The 22,786-nt window shown below is 36.0% G+C and overlaps 1 protein-coding gene across 2 annotated transcripts in view; it reads right to left on the bottom strand.

Moving 5' to 3' along the window:
* The window catches only part of ADAMTS6 (ADAM metallopeptidase with thrombospondin type 1 motif 6), a 163,345-nt gene that overhangs the window by 24,807 nt on the left and 115,752 nt on the right, over positions 1-22,786 (bottom strand). For both annotated transcript variants that reach the window (XM_075078308.1, XM_075078309.1), the window contains exons 15-20: positions 21,424-21,526; positions 20,149-20,282; positions 18,031-18,154; positions 16,700-16,780; positions 11,759-11,922; positions 9,919-10,057 (exon numbers count right to left, since the gene is read on the bottom strand). In XM_075078308.1, coding sequence (XP_074934409.1) covers positions 9,919-10,057; positions 11,759-11,922; positions 16,700-16,780; positions 18,031-18,154; positions 20,149-20,282; positions 21,424-21,526 — 745 coding nt within the window. The remainder of the gene's footprint in view (positions 1-9,918; positions 10,058-11,758; positions 11,923-16,699; positions 16,781-18,030; positions 18,155-20,148; positions 20,283-21,423; positions 21,527-22,786) is intronic.

Genomic DNA, 22,786 nt, shown 5'->3' with positions numbered 1-22,786 from the left:
TTATTCATTCTGAAAGATGCAGTCTGTCGCTGTGAATACTTATTTTGTCTGGCACTCCCAGCTCCTCTTTCAATGTTAACCATCAAAAGGGAAGTTTAGAGTTGATTATTATTCCCAAAACGTAATAACATAGCACTGCCAAGGCAACATTCTAAGCTAGTGTATTAAGCAGATTTTATGATTTTTATAAACAGGGTCTAAAGAAAGGCATTAATGAACCTTTGATATGACAACAGCGCAGCTCAGAGTATTGCTGTGAAGAGTAGTACACATGGCCTCCTCTCTTTTTAGAACGATCTGTATGTTTGCTAGCATAAAAAGACTGGATCTGCAATTCATATGCTGTTCTTATTGAACATGAGTAGTTGTAATACTGAAATAAGAGGACTAGTTGTATGATAAAAATTGCAGAAAGCCCTGAACCTTTCCTAAAAACAGAAGCAGTTATTGAACATTTTCCAAAATGTGAAATGTATACAATTAAATAGGGATTAAAACATCCTGGCTTCAAGTATCTGCCAACTTTAAAGCCCTCTCTTCATTTTAAGACATGCTTTTTATAGGAGGTAGACGTGCAGTAATAAAATTAATTATATAAATATGTTTTTCAGACACTAAACATCCCATGAAAACCATGGGATTTCTTTCCCCAAATATTTGTAGTCCTTTTGCTCATTTTAAACACACTAAACAACTTACCTTGCAGTTGTTTCTTTTGTTACTCAATACACGTAAGAATCAAATCTCCTACTTTGGTTCCTAAAATGTGACCTATAGAGAATTCAGGTATTTGATTCCAGAGAGTCAAACCTGGCCTTGAGATGCCTGAGGTCTGGCCCACAAAGCATCTTGCTTGGCTATGAACAGAAGTCTCCCAGTCTACACACAGAGGGATGTGAAACGTCTTCATGACATTATGTGCAAAGGGCATGGGGAAAAATGGTAAGCTCCTTTTTCATGAGTCTTGAGGATGGCATGCACAGCTCCATGAGGCTACAGATGCAGGAGTAGGTATGATCCCTTCTCACCCTGAGGGTATTCCTAATTCCCATGAGCACACCGTAACGTCTGTGACTTAGTGGCTGATTTAGCTGAACTGGCAAGACTGTGGTTTCTAGTCTGTAGATTATTTCTAGTTTTTATTCAAATACAGTCTGATGTAAAATGTCTAAACTATCTTGAAAGCAAGGATTAAAATCCTACCTGCCTGTGCTAGATGAATGTCTTATTTTCTGGTTACAGATTTAAGCCCTTTACTTGTCTTCCTGCCATGGGCCCCATGAATCTTGCATCCCTGGCTGCACCATGGCCCAGAATACTTATTAAAAAAATCTTCCCTTTTCCTGCCCTCTTAGATTCCTCAACTTTCCGTGGCACACAGTTAAGAGTACTCTTCTGAAGATGTACTCCCAGCTGGTATCTCTTCACTCTGCAATAAGGAATTGCTATTTGATAGACAACTGCCATGGCATCCTGCAAAATATGGGTATTACCTCTCATGTAAAACCAGGCTTGTTAATTCAAATACTCTCAGGAAAACCCAATGGTCTGGATCCTAAGTACATAAAAATGTTCCATGGGCCCTCAACTCTAATGTTCATGTTCCTGACAAGCAGGAGAGGAGTTAGATTCATCACTCAACATACTGTTTCTTACAGGATGCCTGTTTAACAGGTAAAAACTTTGTATCAATGCCCAAAATCACCTGCCTCCTCACCTCACCTCAAAATCACATAACAAAAGCTACACATAACCTTCACAAAGCAGGCACTTTAAATCAGGTTGTAAATCAATTCACACATGTCTGACATCTCAGGTTATCCCTAAACACCACAATCATGTTAAAGTAAGCTTTATTAATTAAAAAAGATACCGATCAATATGAGACATATATCTTATAGGTGAGCCAGGTAAATAAATCAGCTTCTTCCATTTGCTATTCTTTCCACATGTATCTGGTTGCCACATTAGACAACAGAAGGTACCACTAAACAGTGCAGATGTCTGCCAGACTGTTTTCCAAGTGTATCCTACATACACAAATCTACATGAACAAGCTAAAAAGAAAATATCATTTGTGAACAGTATTCAACCTCCATTTTTTTGCTAGTTTTCAATTTATGTACTGTACTTGTTGGAAAAAAATAATTTTGCTAGATAGTTAGGTCCAGTTGGAATCGAGAAACAACCCAAATTGTTAATACAGGGCGACCCTCAAGGGCCTGAAGTACATGGCTCCACACTCAGAAGTAGTACTCCTACTACTCGTACTAGTAGTAGCTCCAGAAGTACTGGAGCTCCACTCCACAGCTGTTGGCTGATTGTGTTAACATACAGATATTCTCTCCAGATATTCATTCATCAGGTATCAAAGATTTGAGGGCTTCACATTAAGATGTTCCATTTATAGGATCCTCAGCACTTATTCTTTCAATTACATGAAATTATATAAAGCTGAAATCCAGAGAGATCTTGCACTATAAGGGCAATTAAATAACCTTGGAACACAGGAACTGGGAACATACCACTAGAAGCAATACCCTTCTATTCCTGGGAACCATTCTGTGTAATCCCTTTCATTAACTGATCAAGCTCCACTTTAAGCCCGGATACATTTTTCTTCTCTGAATTTCACACCTGTGACTACTATAACCAAGTCAACTCCTGCAGTCTCTGTGTCTTTAGATACACTATTCCTTTGGTCAACCTCAGAGCCCTTCTGTGCATCTGCTCACAGCTGAATTTATTAGAGCCAATACACACTGTGCCCAGTACTCAACAGATTTTGCTAGTGCCCTATCCAGTGTCATTAACACTTGTTAATAAATACATCCTAAAATCAAATCTGCCTTTATCATGATTACAACATAACCCAGTCTTCCTCATGTCTCTGAGTGCTGCACTGTCAGCAAATTTCATCAGAGCTTTTCTACTTTTCATGCTGCCATCGGGACAAGAGAAACTGAAGTCTCAAGAGTCATGTGAAAGGTCTTTAAGAAGCCCACTAGGCTCACTGCCTTTTGGCCCAGTAATTTAGATTTTAAGCATGCATTGTCTACTAATATTTTCTAATTCTTTTTTAAGTGTAGGTGACAACAAAAGCTGTAACAAAGTCTAGATCAATGAATCTACTACATTTCCTTGGCCTAGAAAACTAGTTATGTATTAAAATATATGGGGGTAGTCAAGCATGACCTATCATGTTACACTCTGCCCCATTAGTCACTTATTTCTAGATCTCTATACTTTTCTTCAAAACTTTTAATCAGTCAGTAGTTCAATGCTGTTATATATTTTTTTATATATGTACACACACAGAGTAGAAGATTATTTTCTTCAGTCTCTACCTTGTTAGTACTATTTTAGTAGACAAAGACATATCAATTGCAGCATGAAAAAGAGAGAAAAATGTTTATGAGATTGGGCTCTCCTTTATAATCTCTTCCTTTGGTTCTTGACAAGTAAGTGAAAAATCTAAATATTTGAGAAGCTGTGAGAAGACGATTCACTTTAAATTCTATAATCTACGCAAACACTGCTGACAGATGAGAGTAACTAAAATCAGATCTGACAACCTGAGCAGGAGTATTTCTCTTGCAATTTTCTATTCAAACTTCACCATGACAAGAAATAGTACTTAAAAGGTCTAGCCAAACAGCAATGCTAGTGACATAGAATTTATGTTCATCCAACTGACGAATAATCATTTATCCTTTCTGTGACAAGCTGATATAAGCTTGGTGGCTGATAAAATAGGCTGAATATTGCATTTGTAATTATATCTCCCTCAAATATAATTGCTTTAAAATAATAATTTATACACAGTTCAGAACTAAGTATTTTAATGATGCATACCATTCTCACCCATACCATTTCCTTCTAGGCTTTGGCTAAAAGTTGGCAGCCTCAGTAAATTCACTTCTGAGGAGATATGTAACAAGAAAGTATTCTGAAGTACTATGAACACAAAGTACCATTGTTCTGTTTTCAGAAAAAATTGAGACGTGTTTTTTATTGAACGTTGGTCAGGTAGCATATCACCCATAAGGCAGTATTCACCATTATTCACTCACACAGTGAACAATCTTTAAACCATGCCAGGAGATATATTAATCCAGTTTTAAAATGTTCTGCAGCATCTTGCCACACAGTAGGTAAACTTTACATCATTACTGTCTAAGTACAGTGTTACTGAAAAAATCTCAGCATCAAAATTCAGATTCTAATTGCAAGACAAGAATTACCAACTCTTCTCTGAGTATATGGTCTCTCTTAAAATAATCTAAAAAGGACAGCTAAAGAAGTTCATTTAAACTCTTGGGGGAATAATTACAAGCAGTTAGACTGAAACACTCTGCTTTCAAATCTACAGATTTATAGTTTATAATAAAAGACATAAAATGTCCTCATGACTGGTCAATGCAACTCTAATAGAAAACAAAACTGCAGTGGTTTAGTGACCATAATCTCCAGAGAACTGAGATGTTTTGCAGATTTCAATTCACAAATAGTCTGCATGACTTTCAGCAGCCCAATTTTAAATTACATGGAGCACATTTTATTCTTAAATTAAAATTGCAGGCATGTAAATGCTATATCTATTTTTAAAAGCAATCCCAAAAACTGTGGTTTGCGATTGCAACAGTTGATTATAAAGATGCCAGTACCAATACATAGTGAATCCTGCATCACTAGAACTAGTGCATGCTGGTTAACCCAGACATACTTTCTGAGCTCACTCATCAGATCACAAGATGTTCATCACAGAGCCAAACTTATATTTTCCTTGATGAGGACAAGTATGTTTTATTTGTCTAAAGACAGTTTCATAATTCATCTGAGGCCATGAAAGAAAAACATAGTAGGAACCACTCTACAAGAGTGATGAGAAGCAAAGAAAACTGGATGGCAATCAATTATAATAGTATACTGATGATTTAATAAAAAAACATTAATATCTAAGACATTTAATTCATCTGCAGAAGACCTCTAATAGAATGAATGAAATCAAAACCGATGCTTAGGGCACCTGGTAAATTCCAGATAATAAATGCTGTCATTTGTTGCCATTTACTGCTAGAATTTACTAGGCATGGAAGATATTAAAATAGGGTGGTATGTCCTTATTGGAGTTTATTTTTAAATGTATACAAAAGTAAAAACACACAGAAGGATTTTTTCCTTTGTTGGATTTTTTTAAACAATACCACCAACAGTTCACTTCCTTATTCAGAATACTTATGGATCTGGACAAAGTTGTACACTTGCCCTTGGAAAGCTACAATATAACATATAAGGAAAGACAAGCACGAGAGTAAATAAACTACAATTCTGTGATCTGTAAGTGATATATATAACTTTTTCCTATTTTAGCACTTTCTTCTTCTCTTTCCAGCCCTCATCTCACTGTTCTATTTCCTATTTCTACATATTCTAGTTTTCTCGTTCTCTGATTTCTCATTAAATAGTGTTCAGGTCCTTAAAGATAATCAGTTGCTGTCATCAATTTTTTCTGAATTTCAGTGAACCTTTCATCCATCCATCCACCCATCCATCCCTTCTGAATTCCCTGTGTTCTCTCCTCTCCCACTCTTCATTGTATATATAAACTTGCACTATACATTCTGGTATTCCTTGACGTTTTTTCCTGTAGTGTTGTCCAAGTCTGCCACCAGCTATAAAGACCTATATGAGATGGTAACGTATTTACTTCTGAAAACTCTTGACTCAGAGTAGAACAGTTATCAGTGAACTTTCAGGAAAAAACAGAATTAATATGGAGAATACATATAGCTCAGTTTTACATAATGTTCCCAAAGAGGGAGAACTAGCTCAGATACTATAAATTTGTATTTTAAAGAAAAGCTTTTCAATATAGAAAACATTGGTCCTAGTATACAAAAAGAAAAGCTACAGTTCTGGATTTCTAAGCCTAAGAACAGATACTAAGAGATAGTAAAAACAAATGAAATTATATTGTCATCCTACATATGAGCACATGAATCCAGGAAAATAAGAGTTGCCAGTTACCAGGCAAGCTTTTTAACTACCTGGTAAATCTGAAGAACCTATTTTTAGAAAAACTGAAGAAAATACCAAAATAAACTTCAGACTTTGGAAATTTGATTTCTGCTTGGTTCACTGTACAGAATATGATGCTTACTGGCAGAGAAACTACGGGATATTTTGTTTTCTCCTTTAACATGAATGACACTACAAAATAGATGGTTTACAATCTCTCATGAAAGAATGACCATCTTTCTTCTGCTTATTAGAGGCAATCTAAACATGTAACTTTGTTTCACAAACTTTAATTTAACTCCTAAAATAACCTATGAATAATATACGGGGAGAGGAGGTACAATGTCTACTGTAGAAAGAGTCCATTGATTTCAGATGCCTGGCTGAGTTTTCAGAATACTTTGCTTGACACACACTTCATGCAGTGATGAAATTCAGACATTCAGACATTCCAGAGAGGTACCCATATAATGACGAACTGGTAATTAGCAAGTAAGACTGTAATGTATGCTTTGAGTTGTTCAGTATCATGTGAGAACCACACAAGGGAGGCAGGAATGGAATCCAGAGCTCTGGCACTGCACTGAGCTGTCATAAGCAGGAAACCCTCCTCTTCCTTCATACCATTCCATTTACCACACTCTTCCTATTCCACAGAACTGAGACAGGCCCTAGAACAGAGGTCCTGTTTGAAGAGCTAAAGCACTTTTACTGTACGGACATGACTCATCAGCACAGTGGAGATTAATATAACACAGAAGTCCAGTGGACAAGACAGCACGTCACCATCTAATGAGGTTGCTCCTAGCTTGCTCTTCACTTGCTCTTTGGCTCCTGACTGCTCTAGTTATCCTTCTCCAAGACAAGGCCTACAAGCAGCTCTAGGAACAGCTGAATGCAGTGAATTGCTCTCAAAATACTATGAAGAGACTGCACAAAGATCAGTCACTTCTGCAATATACAACAGTCCAAAACTTTAAACTTTGCACTGTGAAAAAGCTGCTCTAGCCTTTATGCTCTACTTCATGGCATTCAATGCATATACTCAAGTTCACAATACAGAAACATCACTTTGATGGGCTGTAATGTAATTCTCACTTTTTATGTTTTAGGTTCTTTGAATTAGAATAATACATCAAGTAATAACTATGTTTTAAGAGTCACAGACTTCGTCAAACGGTATGTCATGCAGATAACAGTCAGTTTGATTTAGAGAACTAGACTTAAGTAGTGTGGAGTGGACATAAGCTAGTCTGTGACAACCTCAGAGAATGTTCCCTGCTCAAGTGGTCCGTTTCACAAAACAGCCACAACTACAGAAAGCAACTTAAGATTTCACAGTCATCCTTAATTCTGTCATTTCATGGCTTCTAAACACTTGCAAATTTGATGCTCTTTTATGACAGCTTTTGAAGTATTACATGCACCTAGACAAAAAGACATAACATTAAAAAACAGATATGTTCAGAGATGGACAGAAGTTAAATGTGTTGATTAGAATTTAGATTTGCCTACAGCTTTGATATAAAGCCTATGCTTTAATACAAAAGTACATCTGACTCTATGTCATCTAGAGCTTTCCTGGATCAAGATGGAAAATCACATGATCAAACCTTGACCAGTTCATGCACTACAGATGAGCTACCCAAACTACAATAAGAGGCAGGAAAATATTGATACCTTTAACTTGTTCACAGTTTGTCCCAAAGCCACTACATAATTTATTTAACGTCATAAGTACAAAATAATTACCATACTAATATTCCTCACACATGCTTATTGACATTTTTTTACTTTCAGTGAGAAATTCTTTAACTGTTTAATATTTTGTTATCATTTGATGTAGAGCAAAATACCTTTTCTAAAGACAGAGTTCAAGTAAACAGAACTTCAATAACATACTTCATAATGAATCCTACAGAAATAAACAAAGCCACGCAGTGGTTTCATTTCTAAGTTTTTCAACACTTCATATTTATATTAGCCAAATTTTCCAGTTATGGTCTCTGTCTCCAGAACCCTTGTCTCCCTTTTCTTTTTCCCTGACTCAGCTCCTTTTTAGAATTGTGTCTTCTTTTGACATATGGCAAAAGGTGTTTCATAAACTGGGGGGAATAGCAGGTACTCATATGGAAAAAGCAGATACAGTTTTTAACATGAATTATAGCTACAATGAAGTATTTATTCCCTGAGCACAGAGCTCAGTGAAAATAAGTGACTATAGTGTATCCTCATACTAAGCTGAAAGAAAGGGAAGATTAGTGCCTGGTTTAGCCACCACAAGCTACCAAAGAAAATCTTCCTCCCCCCCCATCCCCCCCACCCCCCTGAAAAAGTTTCAAATGAATAGATGTATGCAGTTTTCAGGGATTCACAAATCTTCTCTTAAAAGTTAATTAATTAAGTAAAAATGTTTTAATCTAGACAAGTGCCTACTCCTTCAGAGCCACTTGTTTTTTCCATTGTATACTGTTGAATCTGTGAAATGACAATTCCCTGCATGACAGAAGATCCATAGCTAAAATCTTGTCTCTACCTAAATCAATGTGAGTTTTCAGATGGCTTCAGAAAAATGGTTAACTCATTGCCATCATAAAAATAGGATTTGGCAGTACTTGCAAGGTTCTGATACTTGGAACTGTCTTTTGCTAGGCACTTCCCCCCGTTATACTTCTTTAAAACAGTCGTTTTCCTACCAGACTCACCATTTCTAAGATAGTGGTTGAAAAACCACCCTGTCACCTAGGAATCCAACAAATGAACAATAAAATTATTGAAGAAAGTTGGCACCTTCCTCTATTTTGTTTCAAGACTTTCTCTATTTAGCGGCATAGAAGAGAATTTGTGCTGTCCTTTTTGTATTACATATGGCTAAGAAAACAGCTGTATTTAAACAGCAAACAACTAGTAACAGCTACAGCAGGTTCCAGCAGAAAGATGAGTCAAGACGGTTCTGAACATAAATACCTCCAGGAGCCAGAAAAAAAAGGACAAATATTTGGTCAAAAGGTTCTTTACAAAAAATATGGTGTCTTTCTCTTGCTATGGGCAGTGCACAGTGCAGTAGAAAACTGAAATTCTGAGGTGGATTTAAAATGCTCTCTGATATCTTCTGAAACTGAGGTATGTTGGGGAGATGATGCATTCAGTCTCCAGAGAGAAGAAAGTTACTGTCCACACAGTACTTCTACTCACCAGTCCTTGCAGCAGCAATGGTGTTGGCTTTGAAGGAAGCCAACTGTCCTGCTCTCCCAGCCAGAGGTAAAGAATTGCATTGGTGGCCACTAGAGGGAGGATTAGGAATATAGTAAATTGTGGGCAAAAGGCACCCATGATGAATCACATGGGACAACCTACACTTCCCCCACTGCTGCCGAAGGGCAACAGTTCTCAGCTACTGCTATGGGCTGGGAAGTATAGTCCGGTTGTTATCATCTGCTACAGAGGAGCTGCCTGTATGCATCCTAAACTTTGGTGGCTGGAGGATAGGAGGGCTGACTAGGATCATGTAAGCATACCTACAAACACACAAAGACACATCCCTTTATTTACAGTCGCCTTATTTGCCTTCTGGTTTTTAATCTCCTTACTTAAAACTTCTGATGTCCTTTACCAAGAAAGCTCCTGTAAAAAGCAAACATACCAGCTTCAAGAGAACCTCAGAAGAAGCATCAGCAGAGACACACTGGCCAAGACACACTGCATTTAACAAAAACATCTGAACATATTAAATGTGCTTGAAAACAACAAAATCCATTGTGATAAACATTCTTTCACTAAATTCAGGTTTGAGGCATGTCTGAAAGAGATGTTTTCCATTAGTTACCTAAATAATTACATAGTAAAGTGTATCCTGTAATTCAGTTTACCCTGTAGCTTGACTGCCTGATGTCTTACCTCCAGCACAAGTGGCAGAACATTCTGACCAAGGCAGATGATTCCACGCAAAGCCGACTTCATTGTCTCCACTGCCAGAGCGAGAGATGGGAACATTGAATTTATATCTTATACCCAAATTTTGTTCCTGTAGCAGAATCTGTAGTTGAAAACAACTGGTTATACCATTAAAACAGGCAAGCAGAGGGCAACTACAGTGACATTTAATCTAGGTATGTGCTGTGTCCTGTGGAAGGGAAGAAATTAGTAAAGGAAGCCATAGTAATTCTTTTAGGTATTCCCAAAAGAATCTGGACTAACTTTTAAAACACAAACAGAAGTATTATTGTCTAAGGTGAACTTTGTCTTTTTTACTCCATTAACATGACTTTATAACTTCTGTCAGTTCTTTATTCTTTACTTCATTGTTCTAAAAAGCCAGTTTTCATAAAATTAATGTATTAATGGAAATTAGCTAGACAGCTGAATAATTATGTGAGGTCAAAATTGGTTAAGGACATTATTGTGCAAACATGCAGCAGTCCTCACTGAAATCTTGTGATACCCACATAGCAGTTATGAACCTAACTCTGCTCTTGTTCGCACTTCTAGTGACTATAAGAACAGTAATAACATAATAGTAATGGTAACAGCAACAGCCTGTTGCTGAGGTCATTGTTTTCCCCTAATGCAACAGCCAATACCATTAGCTTGGTAGAATCACACCTGTGATCCCTTTAAAGGAATATCAAAACTCCTGCTGCAGGTGATATAGAGGGAAATGCAGCAATCACCATGAGGTTTTGTCTACCCTCACTGTTGAACTGCACTTCCACATACCAGCTGTTCAATGCTACCGGCCTTTGACTCTCTATCAAACTTTTTCTTTCTGCTGCTAGTAATATATATCATGTTAGATGCAGCAATCTGACACATCTTAGAGCTACTTTTCATCCCATTCTACCTGCTGTAGTATTTTGCAGAGGCATATTTGCCTATCTCCATTGGAAAAAGAGCAGAGGACTTTCAGTAAGAAAGTGGCACTGACTGAATGAGAAAAAGCACTATAATCAGTGTGCAACTCATTCTATATGGACTCTCTAGCTTATTCACACCTACAGCAGAAAAACTAGGACTCAGGTGTTTGAAATGCTGCCTAAAATGTGAATATCTAGGCCACAATCATTCTATACAAAAAAATATCCCAGCTGGCTCAAGCGACCCCTGTAAATCTAGCAGCTGACAGAATATACTGAGCAAGTATCACCTTGTGCTTATACTCCTCCTCTACATTGTAGCACAACAGCAGGCTCACTATTGCCTGCTGTCAGAAACAGATTATCAGGATCCTGGTCACATCTTCTGTTATATTATCATATTTTGTATAATCTGTTAAGAGCAATCTATGTTACAGCAGCATACTTTAACATGGGTCAAATCATGATACTCTTCTGTGGTAAGAGTACACTTCACACTCAGACCAGGCTTAAAACTACTGACAGGAATGTCAGAAATTGTCATGTTGTATTTCAACACTTCCATATACCAGCAGAACGCAGAGATACAATATACACCCCATTTACAATTTTGGCTACCATTATTCTGAACCGCATTTAACAGAGATGTGGCATTTACTGTGAGATTTCCTGGGGCTCTTCTGACTTTATCCCTGTTTCGTCACAGTATGTGTCAGTTTTGAGAGGTAAGAAAACTGTGTTACAACACAAAAGTGAAGTCCCAGCTAGGCAAGCTGTATACTCTTTGAAAACACAACTTATTTTGATTTCATTTATGGCTTTGTGTTTTCTCAGAATACAAATGCATATTTCAAACTTCAGAAATATATTAATTATAACTTTACCATGACTATGAGATTTTCTGAAGTAGGGCCTAGTGCTTCCAAAGACTCTGGTTCATCTGTTGGCCTCTTGTAATGGAAAGCTGTTCCAGCAACATCAAACTTTCTTGGCCAGTCAATAGTCCAGGCACCATTAATATAGTAGTCATCCTCTTCAGATTTTAGAGCTTAAAAAAAAATACAAGCCACCTAAAAATTGGAAGCAGCATTTATAATGGAGAAGCCATTGCAAAGTAATCTACTAATCTGTTAGAAATATGTGAGCTTCAGCTCAATATCACTGTTTTTTTAGGCAATAGAAAACCTTTTCTTTAACCCTGGTCAAAATATCCCTCATGAAGCTTGACAAGATTGCTTCTGCAATAATATTCAATGTGCAGGTATACTTTGGAGATTTCAACATGCAGATGCTATATGGAACAGAACAGAATGCCTCATGCAGCTTGCAATACATCTTCAACTTTAAAACCAAGCCCTTGTGCAATGTATGCTGTTCTACAAGATATATGTAGGTCTCAAATGTATAATCAATTATCAATGCAATCTTTAGATTAATAAATTGGGGCATGGGATAGGTATCTCAGATATCTCAGGTATGCAGAGGAAAAAGAGAGGAACATTAAGTCTGACTTATGGTGCCAATCAGCTCTTGCTTTGTTGCCTTCGACTGCTATTTTTTTTTTCTTCTTAAATCATAAATCCAAGAGATTTCTACTACAAACCCAAATAGTAGCTTCTTAATCTGATAAAATATTTCATTATTCCCAATTTACAGCCTTAAACCATTAGAGTACCATACATAAAACATAAATTTCTTAGCTGACCAACCCATTAGTCTGGACAGGCACATATTATTCAAGGATTTATATTTTATATTTTACCAATAATATTAGATTAAGTTTCTAAATATGAAACTGACTTTATATCTTAAGGTGAATATTCTGTTAATTAGATATTGACCTCCTGACTTAAAAGGCGAATATGCTGTTAATTAGATATTGACTTTTTGACTTAAGGTGAAGACTACCATGTTATTCAGCATTCATACTTACTTTAAATAAAACATGTTCTTAAAGGCAAAATGATGGCTGGAAATACATGATCAAACAGCCATGACATTTTTTGTTGAGACAAATAACTAACTTTACTGGACAGGGAACAAAATCAGATCACAATCACAAGGAGTAAGACAACTTAGAATCAAGTTTTATTCTAAACTACATCTGTGTGGACAGGTGGTTTACCTTAAACAGCTAGGGAAAATGTCTCAATGATGCTCAAATTTTCTAAAACACATCAGAGAGCATTCATACAAGCAGGAGATAGTTGGACAGGCAGTAATGTTCTGTTGGTGACAGATGTATTTCAGCAGGGATTAGCAACCATTTCCATCAGCATGATAAGGTCTAAAAAGGAATGTCTTTCCATAGCATAAATCTTATTCCATTGACATCCCCAGATTTACTTTGGAAACACTCATGTACTTTGAGTGAAGAAACTAGCTCTGACACATTCACTTTCTGCAATTCTCGAAGTAATTCAGATTTGTTATTGTCTCTATAGCTTTTGTAGTACAAGAAGGAGATAGTAAAAAAAGTGAGTGTAGAAGAACAAGACAAATTGCAAGCAATACTGTACTAAAAGAAAGGAACAGTGCTTCACTATTTATCTATTTTACACAGGTATATGAAATAACTATGTTACAGCTGAACATCAGTATTTTATTCTATCAGGGGTCCTATTTCACATAGCTAGATTTTCTATCCATCCTGCTTTTAGAAAATCTAGCTTAATTAAAAAGAAGTTTGCAGGGTCTCCCAAGGCTACTGAGACATATTAAAGTCCCTCCTACTGTGCTACTCAATCCCATTTTCAGTACGTCTAGTATCTACTAAAAGTAAATAATGAAGTGAATTCTTTATTTATATTACTTGAGACATACGAACAACAACAAACAAGACATATAATGAACACTAGAGGACAAACGTTCTCATAGATGTTTACCTAACTAATAATTCTGAAATTATATGCTATCAATTGTATGTATGCTATTTACACTTAAACTAACGTATATCCAGAAGCAAAGCAGGTAATTTTTTACCTGTCTGACTGCCAAAGAAAAATGCATTTGCATTCTGTAAATAGATTTACCTAATGTCAGTTGTTACGCATAGGTGAAGGCCACACAGTTGTGAATACCATTCCAATAATATAATTTCATCGCAATGATGATGCAGTGGCATAATACTATTAGCATATGAGACAGAAGGAACAAGTTACTGTCCTAACCAAATCATTTATGAGAACTTGAGAATGCAGGAAGCCCAAAGAAAATAAACAAACAACACCTGGTTGCATAGGGGAATATAAGGGAAGATGTCACCCTGGATCAAGCCATTTAATGGAAGATAACAGCATTACTAAACACACAATTTTTCAGCAGCTCTTAAAACAGGTGATTTTATTGTTCCTGGGTTATTTGCTGGACAGATCAGTTCAAAATACTGAATTATTTATGCAGCTGCATAAATGTGCTTTTGCTGTCACAATACTAGACGTGATTGGTGCAGAAATGATTGGCCAGAGACAGGTGGAGGGAGGACAGGTGCTGACTAAGCTAACTGAATTGTCAGATGTCTAACTGCAGCCTAAATTTGAGGCCATGGCTTGCAAAAGAACCTGATTTAGTTTACGGAACCATAGGATGTTTGTTGCAAGTTAGCTTGAAAGCCTGCCAACTGAAATGAATGAAGAAGAAACTTTGAAGCCAGTGTGACAGCTACAGAGGAAAAGGGTTTTCTTTTTTCCTTTTTTTCTATACTTCCAAATGGAGAATTTGTTTCTTAGACTGTGGTCACATATTTGACAGTAGTGCACATAAAACATAATATAGCACTCCGTCTAAATGTTTATTTTCAGCTGAATCAGTTCTCTAATCTGGTTCATGGTGTGGCCACACAAACAGCTGTCCTAGAACAGAGGGAATTCCATAAAGACACTGCCATTAAGGAAATATCCATAAAACAATACCCTTGAAGTGTGGATTTTAACATAACAAACTCATTTTTAACTACAGTTGTGCTTGTACAGTTCTTTTAAGGGAGCGGGCAAATTAGAAGCCTTTCTTTCCCCAGAAATTGGTGATGCTAAAATAGTGATCTGGTTCGCACTCACAGAACAAAACATCCCACCACAAAATGAAATGGCCCCTGTGACTTAGCAAGATTATCCTCCATTAGCATATAATGGCACCTTTATATGTTGGAAACACAAGAAAATAGTGAAGGAGAGGAATCCCTTATTTGTGTAGTCAGGGCTTCCGTGACACGAAGCAAGATAGTGAGGACAGAGCCTGAAATTCAGGAAACACCTTGAAATTGTGACAAGTACATAAAAAAAGTCTTCATGTACCACTTTACATTTTTAGATCTGTGGCAAGATTAAATACCAATGAAGCTGTCTGTATTTGTTATTTAAGCCAAAAAATTTACATTTTCATTCATTTTATACAGAGGGTGCCAATTTAAACACTTTTCCAGATCACTTTTTTCTGCTTATAAAATGGAGGAATAACAGACTTAATTGTAGCTAAGAGTAATCTTTTTTTTCTGGTTTTCAGCTGCCCATGGAATAGTTGTTAGCAGAAAATGACCATGATAGGATGCATTGTATGCCGCTCTCCTACCACCTCTGTTTGAAGTGTCAGCATAGGATATATAAGTAACCTTACTTGCAGTATATTTTGACATGGGAGAGGGGCCACAGAAGGTGTGATGCTGAAAGAATAGTAAGCATACTACTGCTGGAGTAGTGATGGTGTCAATCCTGCAGAACGGAGGAAGATTGATTATCTGCTGAATTACAGAAGCATGGAGGCAGGCAGAAAGAAAAGTGGGCATCAAACAGTAAAAGGTACCATTATTATCAATATAATAAATTTAGGAATTAATGTACCTAGGAGGATAATTGCCCTTCTAACACACATTTACAGGCATCATAATCCTTTCCAACATGTTTGTGTTATATATCAGCTACATGGAATACAGACTGACAAAAGTAGCCTCATCAGGTGCTGTTCAGCCTAAACATGTAATAGCTTTTGGTTGTGTTAATCTGTTAGTTTGCTGTACAACTGATCAGCTGTCTAATCTATTTTTGACTAAGAAATGGGTGTTCTTGTACTACAGTGCAAGACTGCTATGCAAATCAGGGTACAGAAACTTTCAGAAATCCATGTTGTCTTGAGTTCAATGAAGCTACATTTGTAAATATCAGTATTAAAAAAACAGAAAGCCAATTTAACACTGTCTTTAAAGAAAGAAGCAATAATCTGGGGATTTTAATTTAATTCTGTGCTTTACAACAGGCCTCCTGAGTGATCTTAATTAAGCAACTACTTTTTCTGCACTTCATTTTCTTATCTAGAAAACAGGGGTGGCATCTAGTCCCTACAACACAGAAACACTATGGAATTAATACGTTGAATTGCCTTAAAATAAGGAGACAGTATTGTTAGCATTTAAGTAAGTATGGTTGTTGATGAATAATCATTCCAAGAATAAAGTCCTGTTTTAAAACAGTATAATCCCCCAAAATCAGAGACTTCCCAGATGGAAGACACTAGCTCAGAGTGGGACAGTAGATCATTTGAGTGTTACTCATCCACATCAGCTCAAGTCTGACACCATGACTCTACTGAAGTTGACCTGATTTTGCACTGAGTGGACAAGGAGGAATCACATGATGTATTTCATTAGCTCCACTCAAGAGAATATATCCTAACCAACTGCTGCAACAATCTGATCACAAACTAATATTTACAGCTAACAATTCCCTCTGCTGCTTCTACTCTGTGTATGGTTTGGCCACACCAGAAAATGTACCTTTAAAACACAACATAAAGTCTCACTTACTAACAATCTGCTATTTAAACAATGCTCTTACCAATATAGTTCTTTGACATTGCCACTTCTCTGATTTCAATGTGCACAGAACCTCTTGGAATTTGAATCACTTCCATATAGCCTATAAGACAAAGGTACATTTTATTTGTTGTTGTTTATGTTAATCAATATTAGTCATTTAGCTAACTATTAATAAATTATTTACTCCTAAAAATTAGTATGAGATATAGGATTCAAGTGTACTTGAACATTTTCTTTCATGTAATATACACGAAAACTTTGAATTTCATACAAAAATTTGAAAGTGATAGCAAAAACTTACAGTGTAGTCAGGAACTCCTTTTTCAAAGCACTAATAAAGTCTTTTGAACAGTGTATCACAAGTAATTAAGATATAAAATAACCTTAAGATCATAGGATAATTTAGGTTGGAGAGGACCTCCATCAGTCTTTTACTCCAACTTCCTGCTCAAGCAGGGTCAGCTAGGAGATCAGACCAAGTTACTCAGTGCTTTAACCTGCTGGGTCGTGAAAAAACCTGAAAGATGGAAACTGCACAACCTTTCTGGGCAACCTGATCCACTGGACTGTCCTCCAGGGGAAAAAGTTTTCCTTCCATTCAGTCAGCACCTTTCTCGTTTCAGTTTGTAGCCACTCTCTCTTCTCCCACCGTGTACCCACCACTGCGAAGAGCCTGGCTGTGTCTTGTCCATAACCTCCTCTTAGGTATTGGAAGGCTGATACTAGGTCCCCTCAAACCTCTTCTTCTCCAGGCTAAATAAGCCCAGTTTTCTCAGGCTCTCCTCAGAGGGGCAAGCACTCCAGAACCCAGTAATATCAGTGGTCCCTCACTGAACTGGACTTACTCAGGTGCATCAATCCTTTTCCCGTATTCAGGAGCACAAAACTGGTAAGACTAAGATTGCAACACTAATATTGTCTTTTTTGAGACAAGCTTTAAACTAATTGCCCATATACACTTTGTGAGTTCTTAATAAGATGAACTTAAGAGACATATCTGGATTTTTTCTATTCTAAAATTTCATGTATGACTTAATATCAGATTCTACCATACAAGTTAAAATCATACACAACATTACTCTTTCTATACCATCATAACTAAATCAACAGCCCCCATACACACTTCTTTTTAACTGCATTAAAGACTATGAGAACTAAGTATTCAGTAAGGAAACACACTGTTGTATTTGACATAAATCTAAACTAATACAGAAAAAGGGAACAATGAGGCAAAAGGAGTCAAAGTGAATGACCTGCAGCAATGCCATGCTGAAAATCAATGCAGCACTGTTGTTTGCTAAAGAGTCATCTTAGTGCATTGTGCAATAAAATGTACATATATTTGCATACCTCCTCTGGGCAATGAATCATTGAAGAAACCTTCAATGGCTTCACATGTACTGCCATCTCCTCCACAAACACGGCATCTATCTTCCTTAGCATCAGACCCCAAAATATTATCACAACCTACATGCTGAGAACAGATAAGAACAAATATTTTAACAGGATGATGGTCTTACACCATCTTCATATTTTTTTTGAAGTGTTTCTCTCAAGTTTGTGATATCGGTTCTTCTTTTTATCTATTCTGTTTTTGATAGCTGCTACCGTAAGTGGGTTTTCACTTACCAGAGAAAGAAAATAAAAAAGGAGAACAATCCACACTTTGGGATGTTACCAAATCATGATTAACATGTACTTTGTATTTCTCCTGTGACTTTCAGGAAGGGATCTCACAGCATTTAACAAAGAACGTAATTATTACAGTTATCAATAAATGACTAGTGATGTTTTTATTTAATATTACAACAGCTGTGTTCCATCTATATTGCTTTGTTAAGGTAAACATTTACTCTGTGTTCTTTAAACATTTCTGCAGCATAAATAGTATTATTGTTCCCAAAAGCATTTACATCTTCATAGACCATATTTCCACATCCTCCAGGCAAAACTTACAATTATTTTCATAAGTTTGAATGTAAAGTGTAAATGACTTTGCTGTAAGATTGAATGCAGAATTAAACTTAGTGAAAGGCTGAATTGCACACTGTATTTGATAGGATTCAACAGCCGTTGGAAAAAAGAGGTGTCTATAATGGATCACAAAAAGTAATTACATTTCTGTTTATGTACCTGAGACATCTATGTACAGTGAACAATGATTAATTACCTATAATTTATTGATTCAACCCTATTACAAAGCTAATGAAAAAGAGACAGATGGATCCTTAAAAAAGAGAAAGAGAGTGAGAGAGAGAGAGAGAGAGAGAGAGAGAGAGAAAGAGAATGAACAAGCAGGATGTAAACAAAATGAACACTGCAGCTTGCCAATTTGTTCTGGGTTTTATACGAAAAAGCAGGCAGCTACATAACTTTGTTTACAGACTAGCAATATTATCTACCATCTTGTAAACAGGTAATACATAGGTCATAAGAGAAGTTAAAGTACTTTAAACAATTGACAAAATAGTATTATTGTAACCATCTACATTTCGACTTTCTGATTCACCACGAAGGCAGAGGCTCAACTTTATTACATAGCTCATTCTCAACTTGAGATTTAGTCTGATTATTAGTTTTAGAAGATTTCTCAAAACTACTAAAATCTTATGTACAAAGTACACCAGAATTCCACAGATTATTTCTTGTGCTTTTTTTTGTTAGTTTAGTAATACATGGCAGATGCTTTTGATCTCATCATGTTATTCAATAAACATACATCTTCAGCCCTCAATTTAGCAATGAACTTAAGCATTGGGTTAAGCTTCAGTTATGTTAGCGGTTTCAGTGAAATAAAATAACTTTAGATTCACCAGCACTGTTCAGATGTCTAGACTTAAGTACATAACTAAATGCTTCACTTAACTGAAGAAGCAGTGGGATGTATATAACCAAAAATACGGCACAGACTTCCAGTTCTATTCAAATTTAAGTAATGTAGTTCTCTGGGAATCTTACAAGATAATCAGATTTTTAGTAAATTTCAAAAACTTCCATCACTATACACTTTTTCCTAGAACTGCAACAGTGACAACGTTCTATTTAATTTACATTAACAGCAGAATTGTTTGCAACAGGGTGAGCTAGTTGGAGAGAAACAGATTAATATGTTCACATCATATGTTTTTCAGCCAGAGTGGTGTTCTAATTGAAATGACGGAACAAGCCTTGGAACAGCACAAGGAATCTGCTCATCTCCTGTTGCCCTTTCCACCGATTCTCCAACAGAAACCATAAAGCAAGAAAAAAGAAGATAAAATAAATGATTCTATGAATGTCTGTGAGAATCTACTGAAATTCAAATGATTTGTCTAATTTACGCAATACCTTTTTTATCTTTTTGTCTCAATCTTACTGTTTCATTAACAACTTGACCTGTCAACAGTAACAAACCAGTACTGTAATTAAATGTAGGAGATAGCAGACACAACAAAGTAATCCATAAGTACTTTATAAAACATTTGTAACCTTGCATTCTCCATTGATACAGATATCCAGTGAATCAGCATTGCACTGAGTCCCATCTATTACTGCAGGAGCACGTTCAGTGTAAAAATTATAACCTTCAGCCAAGCAGTTTAATGCACATGGTTTAACCCCACCTGGACAACAAAAACGAATGAAAAAAAAAACCCAACAGAAATCTTGAAAAGTTAACAATTAGTTAAAAATATATATGCATAAACATCTGAAATTTATAATCTTATCTCATACCTGACACATATAATGTATACACTTTATTTAACTTCCCTTTATTGATTTCTCTACTTGACTCTTCATTCTTGCAAAAAAGATTATTTCGCATAGTAAGACATGGCAAGGTTGGCTGGCTCCATAACGGTTCCATTATGTTAATACAACCCTAATGATTATTGAACAATTTAAAACAATAAGGACACCACTTCACCATTTGAAAAACAAGAATAACAGAAGAATGTAGTGCTAGAATTATATCAGGGTAAATTTCAAAACCAAGAGCAGACTATTTAATTTAGGAATTTAGTCCTATTGAATTACACTACAGCTCAGACATGTGATCACAATGATCCTTTTCAGTTTTTTAATCTAAAAAACTATGAGTAAAACCATTAAAATCAATAAAATACAAAAACACAAGGGGAAACATGGACTTATTCACTCTGGGTTTAGAACAGAAAAACCAAAATAATAAAAGGGCAACTTATGAACTTTGAACAACGGCAGAAACATAACTAAACTTGATTGCAGTCTCAAAGAGAAAAAGAAATTACCCCTCTTCCCTGCTGCAAAATACCCTTTTATTGGACAGTACAATTATTTATAATTCAATTATTGAAGAAATGCTTTTACTTCTTTCTCCGTTTCCTAGTATTCTGACCTTAAGAAAGGAAAACTTAGTTTATCTCTCAATTATCTCTTATTGATTTTGTTTTATACTGAACTCATCACTGTAGCATGGAAGGCACTTACAGATCACCTATAGAATCTCTAATTCTATTGCAACTGCAGGTGGAGAAGGGATCCATAGTTTTAAAGTGGAGTCCCTAATATGATGATCACTCCCCTTCACGGTTCACAGTAAAACAAAACTCTACCAGAGTTTTCTGCAACAATTTCAGCGATTGACAAAAGTACAAGCTTAGCAAACTTAGCTCATTGTATTTTAATCAAAACATTCTGTTTACAAACACTACTCTCTATATAACATTTATATAATTTTGAAGACTTCACATATGATAACATTTTCACAAAGCTAACCATTACCTCCAGTGTAGGGTTTCCAGTTATAATACTTTCCCCGGAAAGGCATATTGTCAAAATCTGCACATTGCTTTTCTCGAAAATCACGGGCCCCTGAAGGACATGGCTAAAATAATAAAGACAAAAAGAGGTTAATTTCTTCCAAATATCAACATAAAAGGAAATACTTATATGCTTATATTGCAAACATAATCATGCAAGAGCCTAGGAGGTGGCTCCCTGCTTCATCTTGTGACTCTGATTCTGAAACCTGCCTTATTACTTTACGGTTGAAGCGTCTATTTTGCAATCTTAGGCTGGCATGAAGTAACTGAAGTAATTTAAACAAAGGTAAGTGTTCCTTAACAGTTCCCCATAAAATTGGACAATCAGAATCACATTAAACTATGCTTCATAATTAATTCATCAGCTACCTCCTTAGAAATACACATTAAAAACAGCTGAAAAAAGTATAATCATTTTGGTAAAAGCTGTAGGCTCAGTTATACCGTACTAAGCAGCTGTACTGAGACATGTTGTTAAGACATCATGAAAAAAATTAAAACACTTTCTAGAGAGCTGTATCACCTGTTCACTTGTAGAGTAAGTTGATGCTTTTTGACAAAAGCATTGTCAAAAGCATTTGACATTGTCAAACTGACAAATCAATGTCAATTCAACAATGCTTTTTGACAAAAACATCATGTCAAGGCTGACAATGGGAACAGATATCATGTTTGGCTTTGATTTTTACCAGAATCCAAGCATGAAGAAATAAAAACTGCTTTCATTTAAATTTTCGTTATTTCGCATTACCAATTACAAAAATTGGAAAGTAGCTTTTTCACTCGTAATAAGGGTAGATGTAAGAGAAATTCACCTTGGAAAGAATTATAGAAGAAACACAGTTATTTGCTATTTCGCACATTTTTCATCAGCAGGTTCAAAATAGTGACAACTAATCTTGAATACACCCAGAATTTAGATAGCATGTTAAACATTGTTACCAGTGTTTAAGTACCTGCTGAAATTGCAAGCTTCATCAAAGTATTTGAAATACAGATTAAAATCATTTTCAGACTGACAGAGAAAAGAATTTGTTTGACAGAAATCAGAGGTTATAATAAATATACTATTTTACGAGCAACCTAAGAGTCCATTTTATGGCAGTTTTACTTCTTTTCCTACATATTTAAGCCAGTTAGCACTATTCAGGAATCTGAAATGCATTCAAGTGGCAAGGCCTCTATGAACATGGATGATGAAAATTTACTGCACAATGCAGATATTAACATAATAATTATGATTCTCAGTATATATTAATCAAACTGTTATAACACCCAGCCATTGCAATATGATTCAGAAACTCGAAAATTTTAAAGCTGTT

Source organism: Phalacrocorax aristotelis, chromosome Z, assembly GCF_949628215.1.
Source record: "Phalacrocorax aristotelis chromosome Z, bGulAri2.1, whole genome shotgun sequence".
Classification (NCBI taxonomy): domain Eukaryota; kingdom Metazoa; phylum Chordata; class Aves; order Suliformes; family Phalacrocoracidae; genus Phalacrocorax; species Phalacrocorax aristotelis.
The sequence above is the reverse complement of the archived record's forward strand: the minus strand, read 5'-3'. Positions and strand labels throughout refer to the sequence as shown.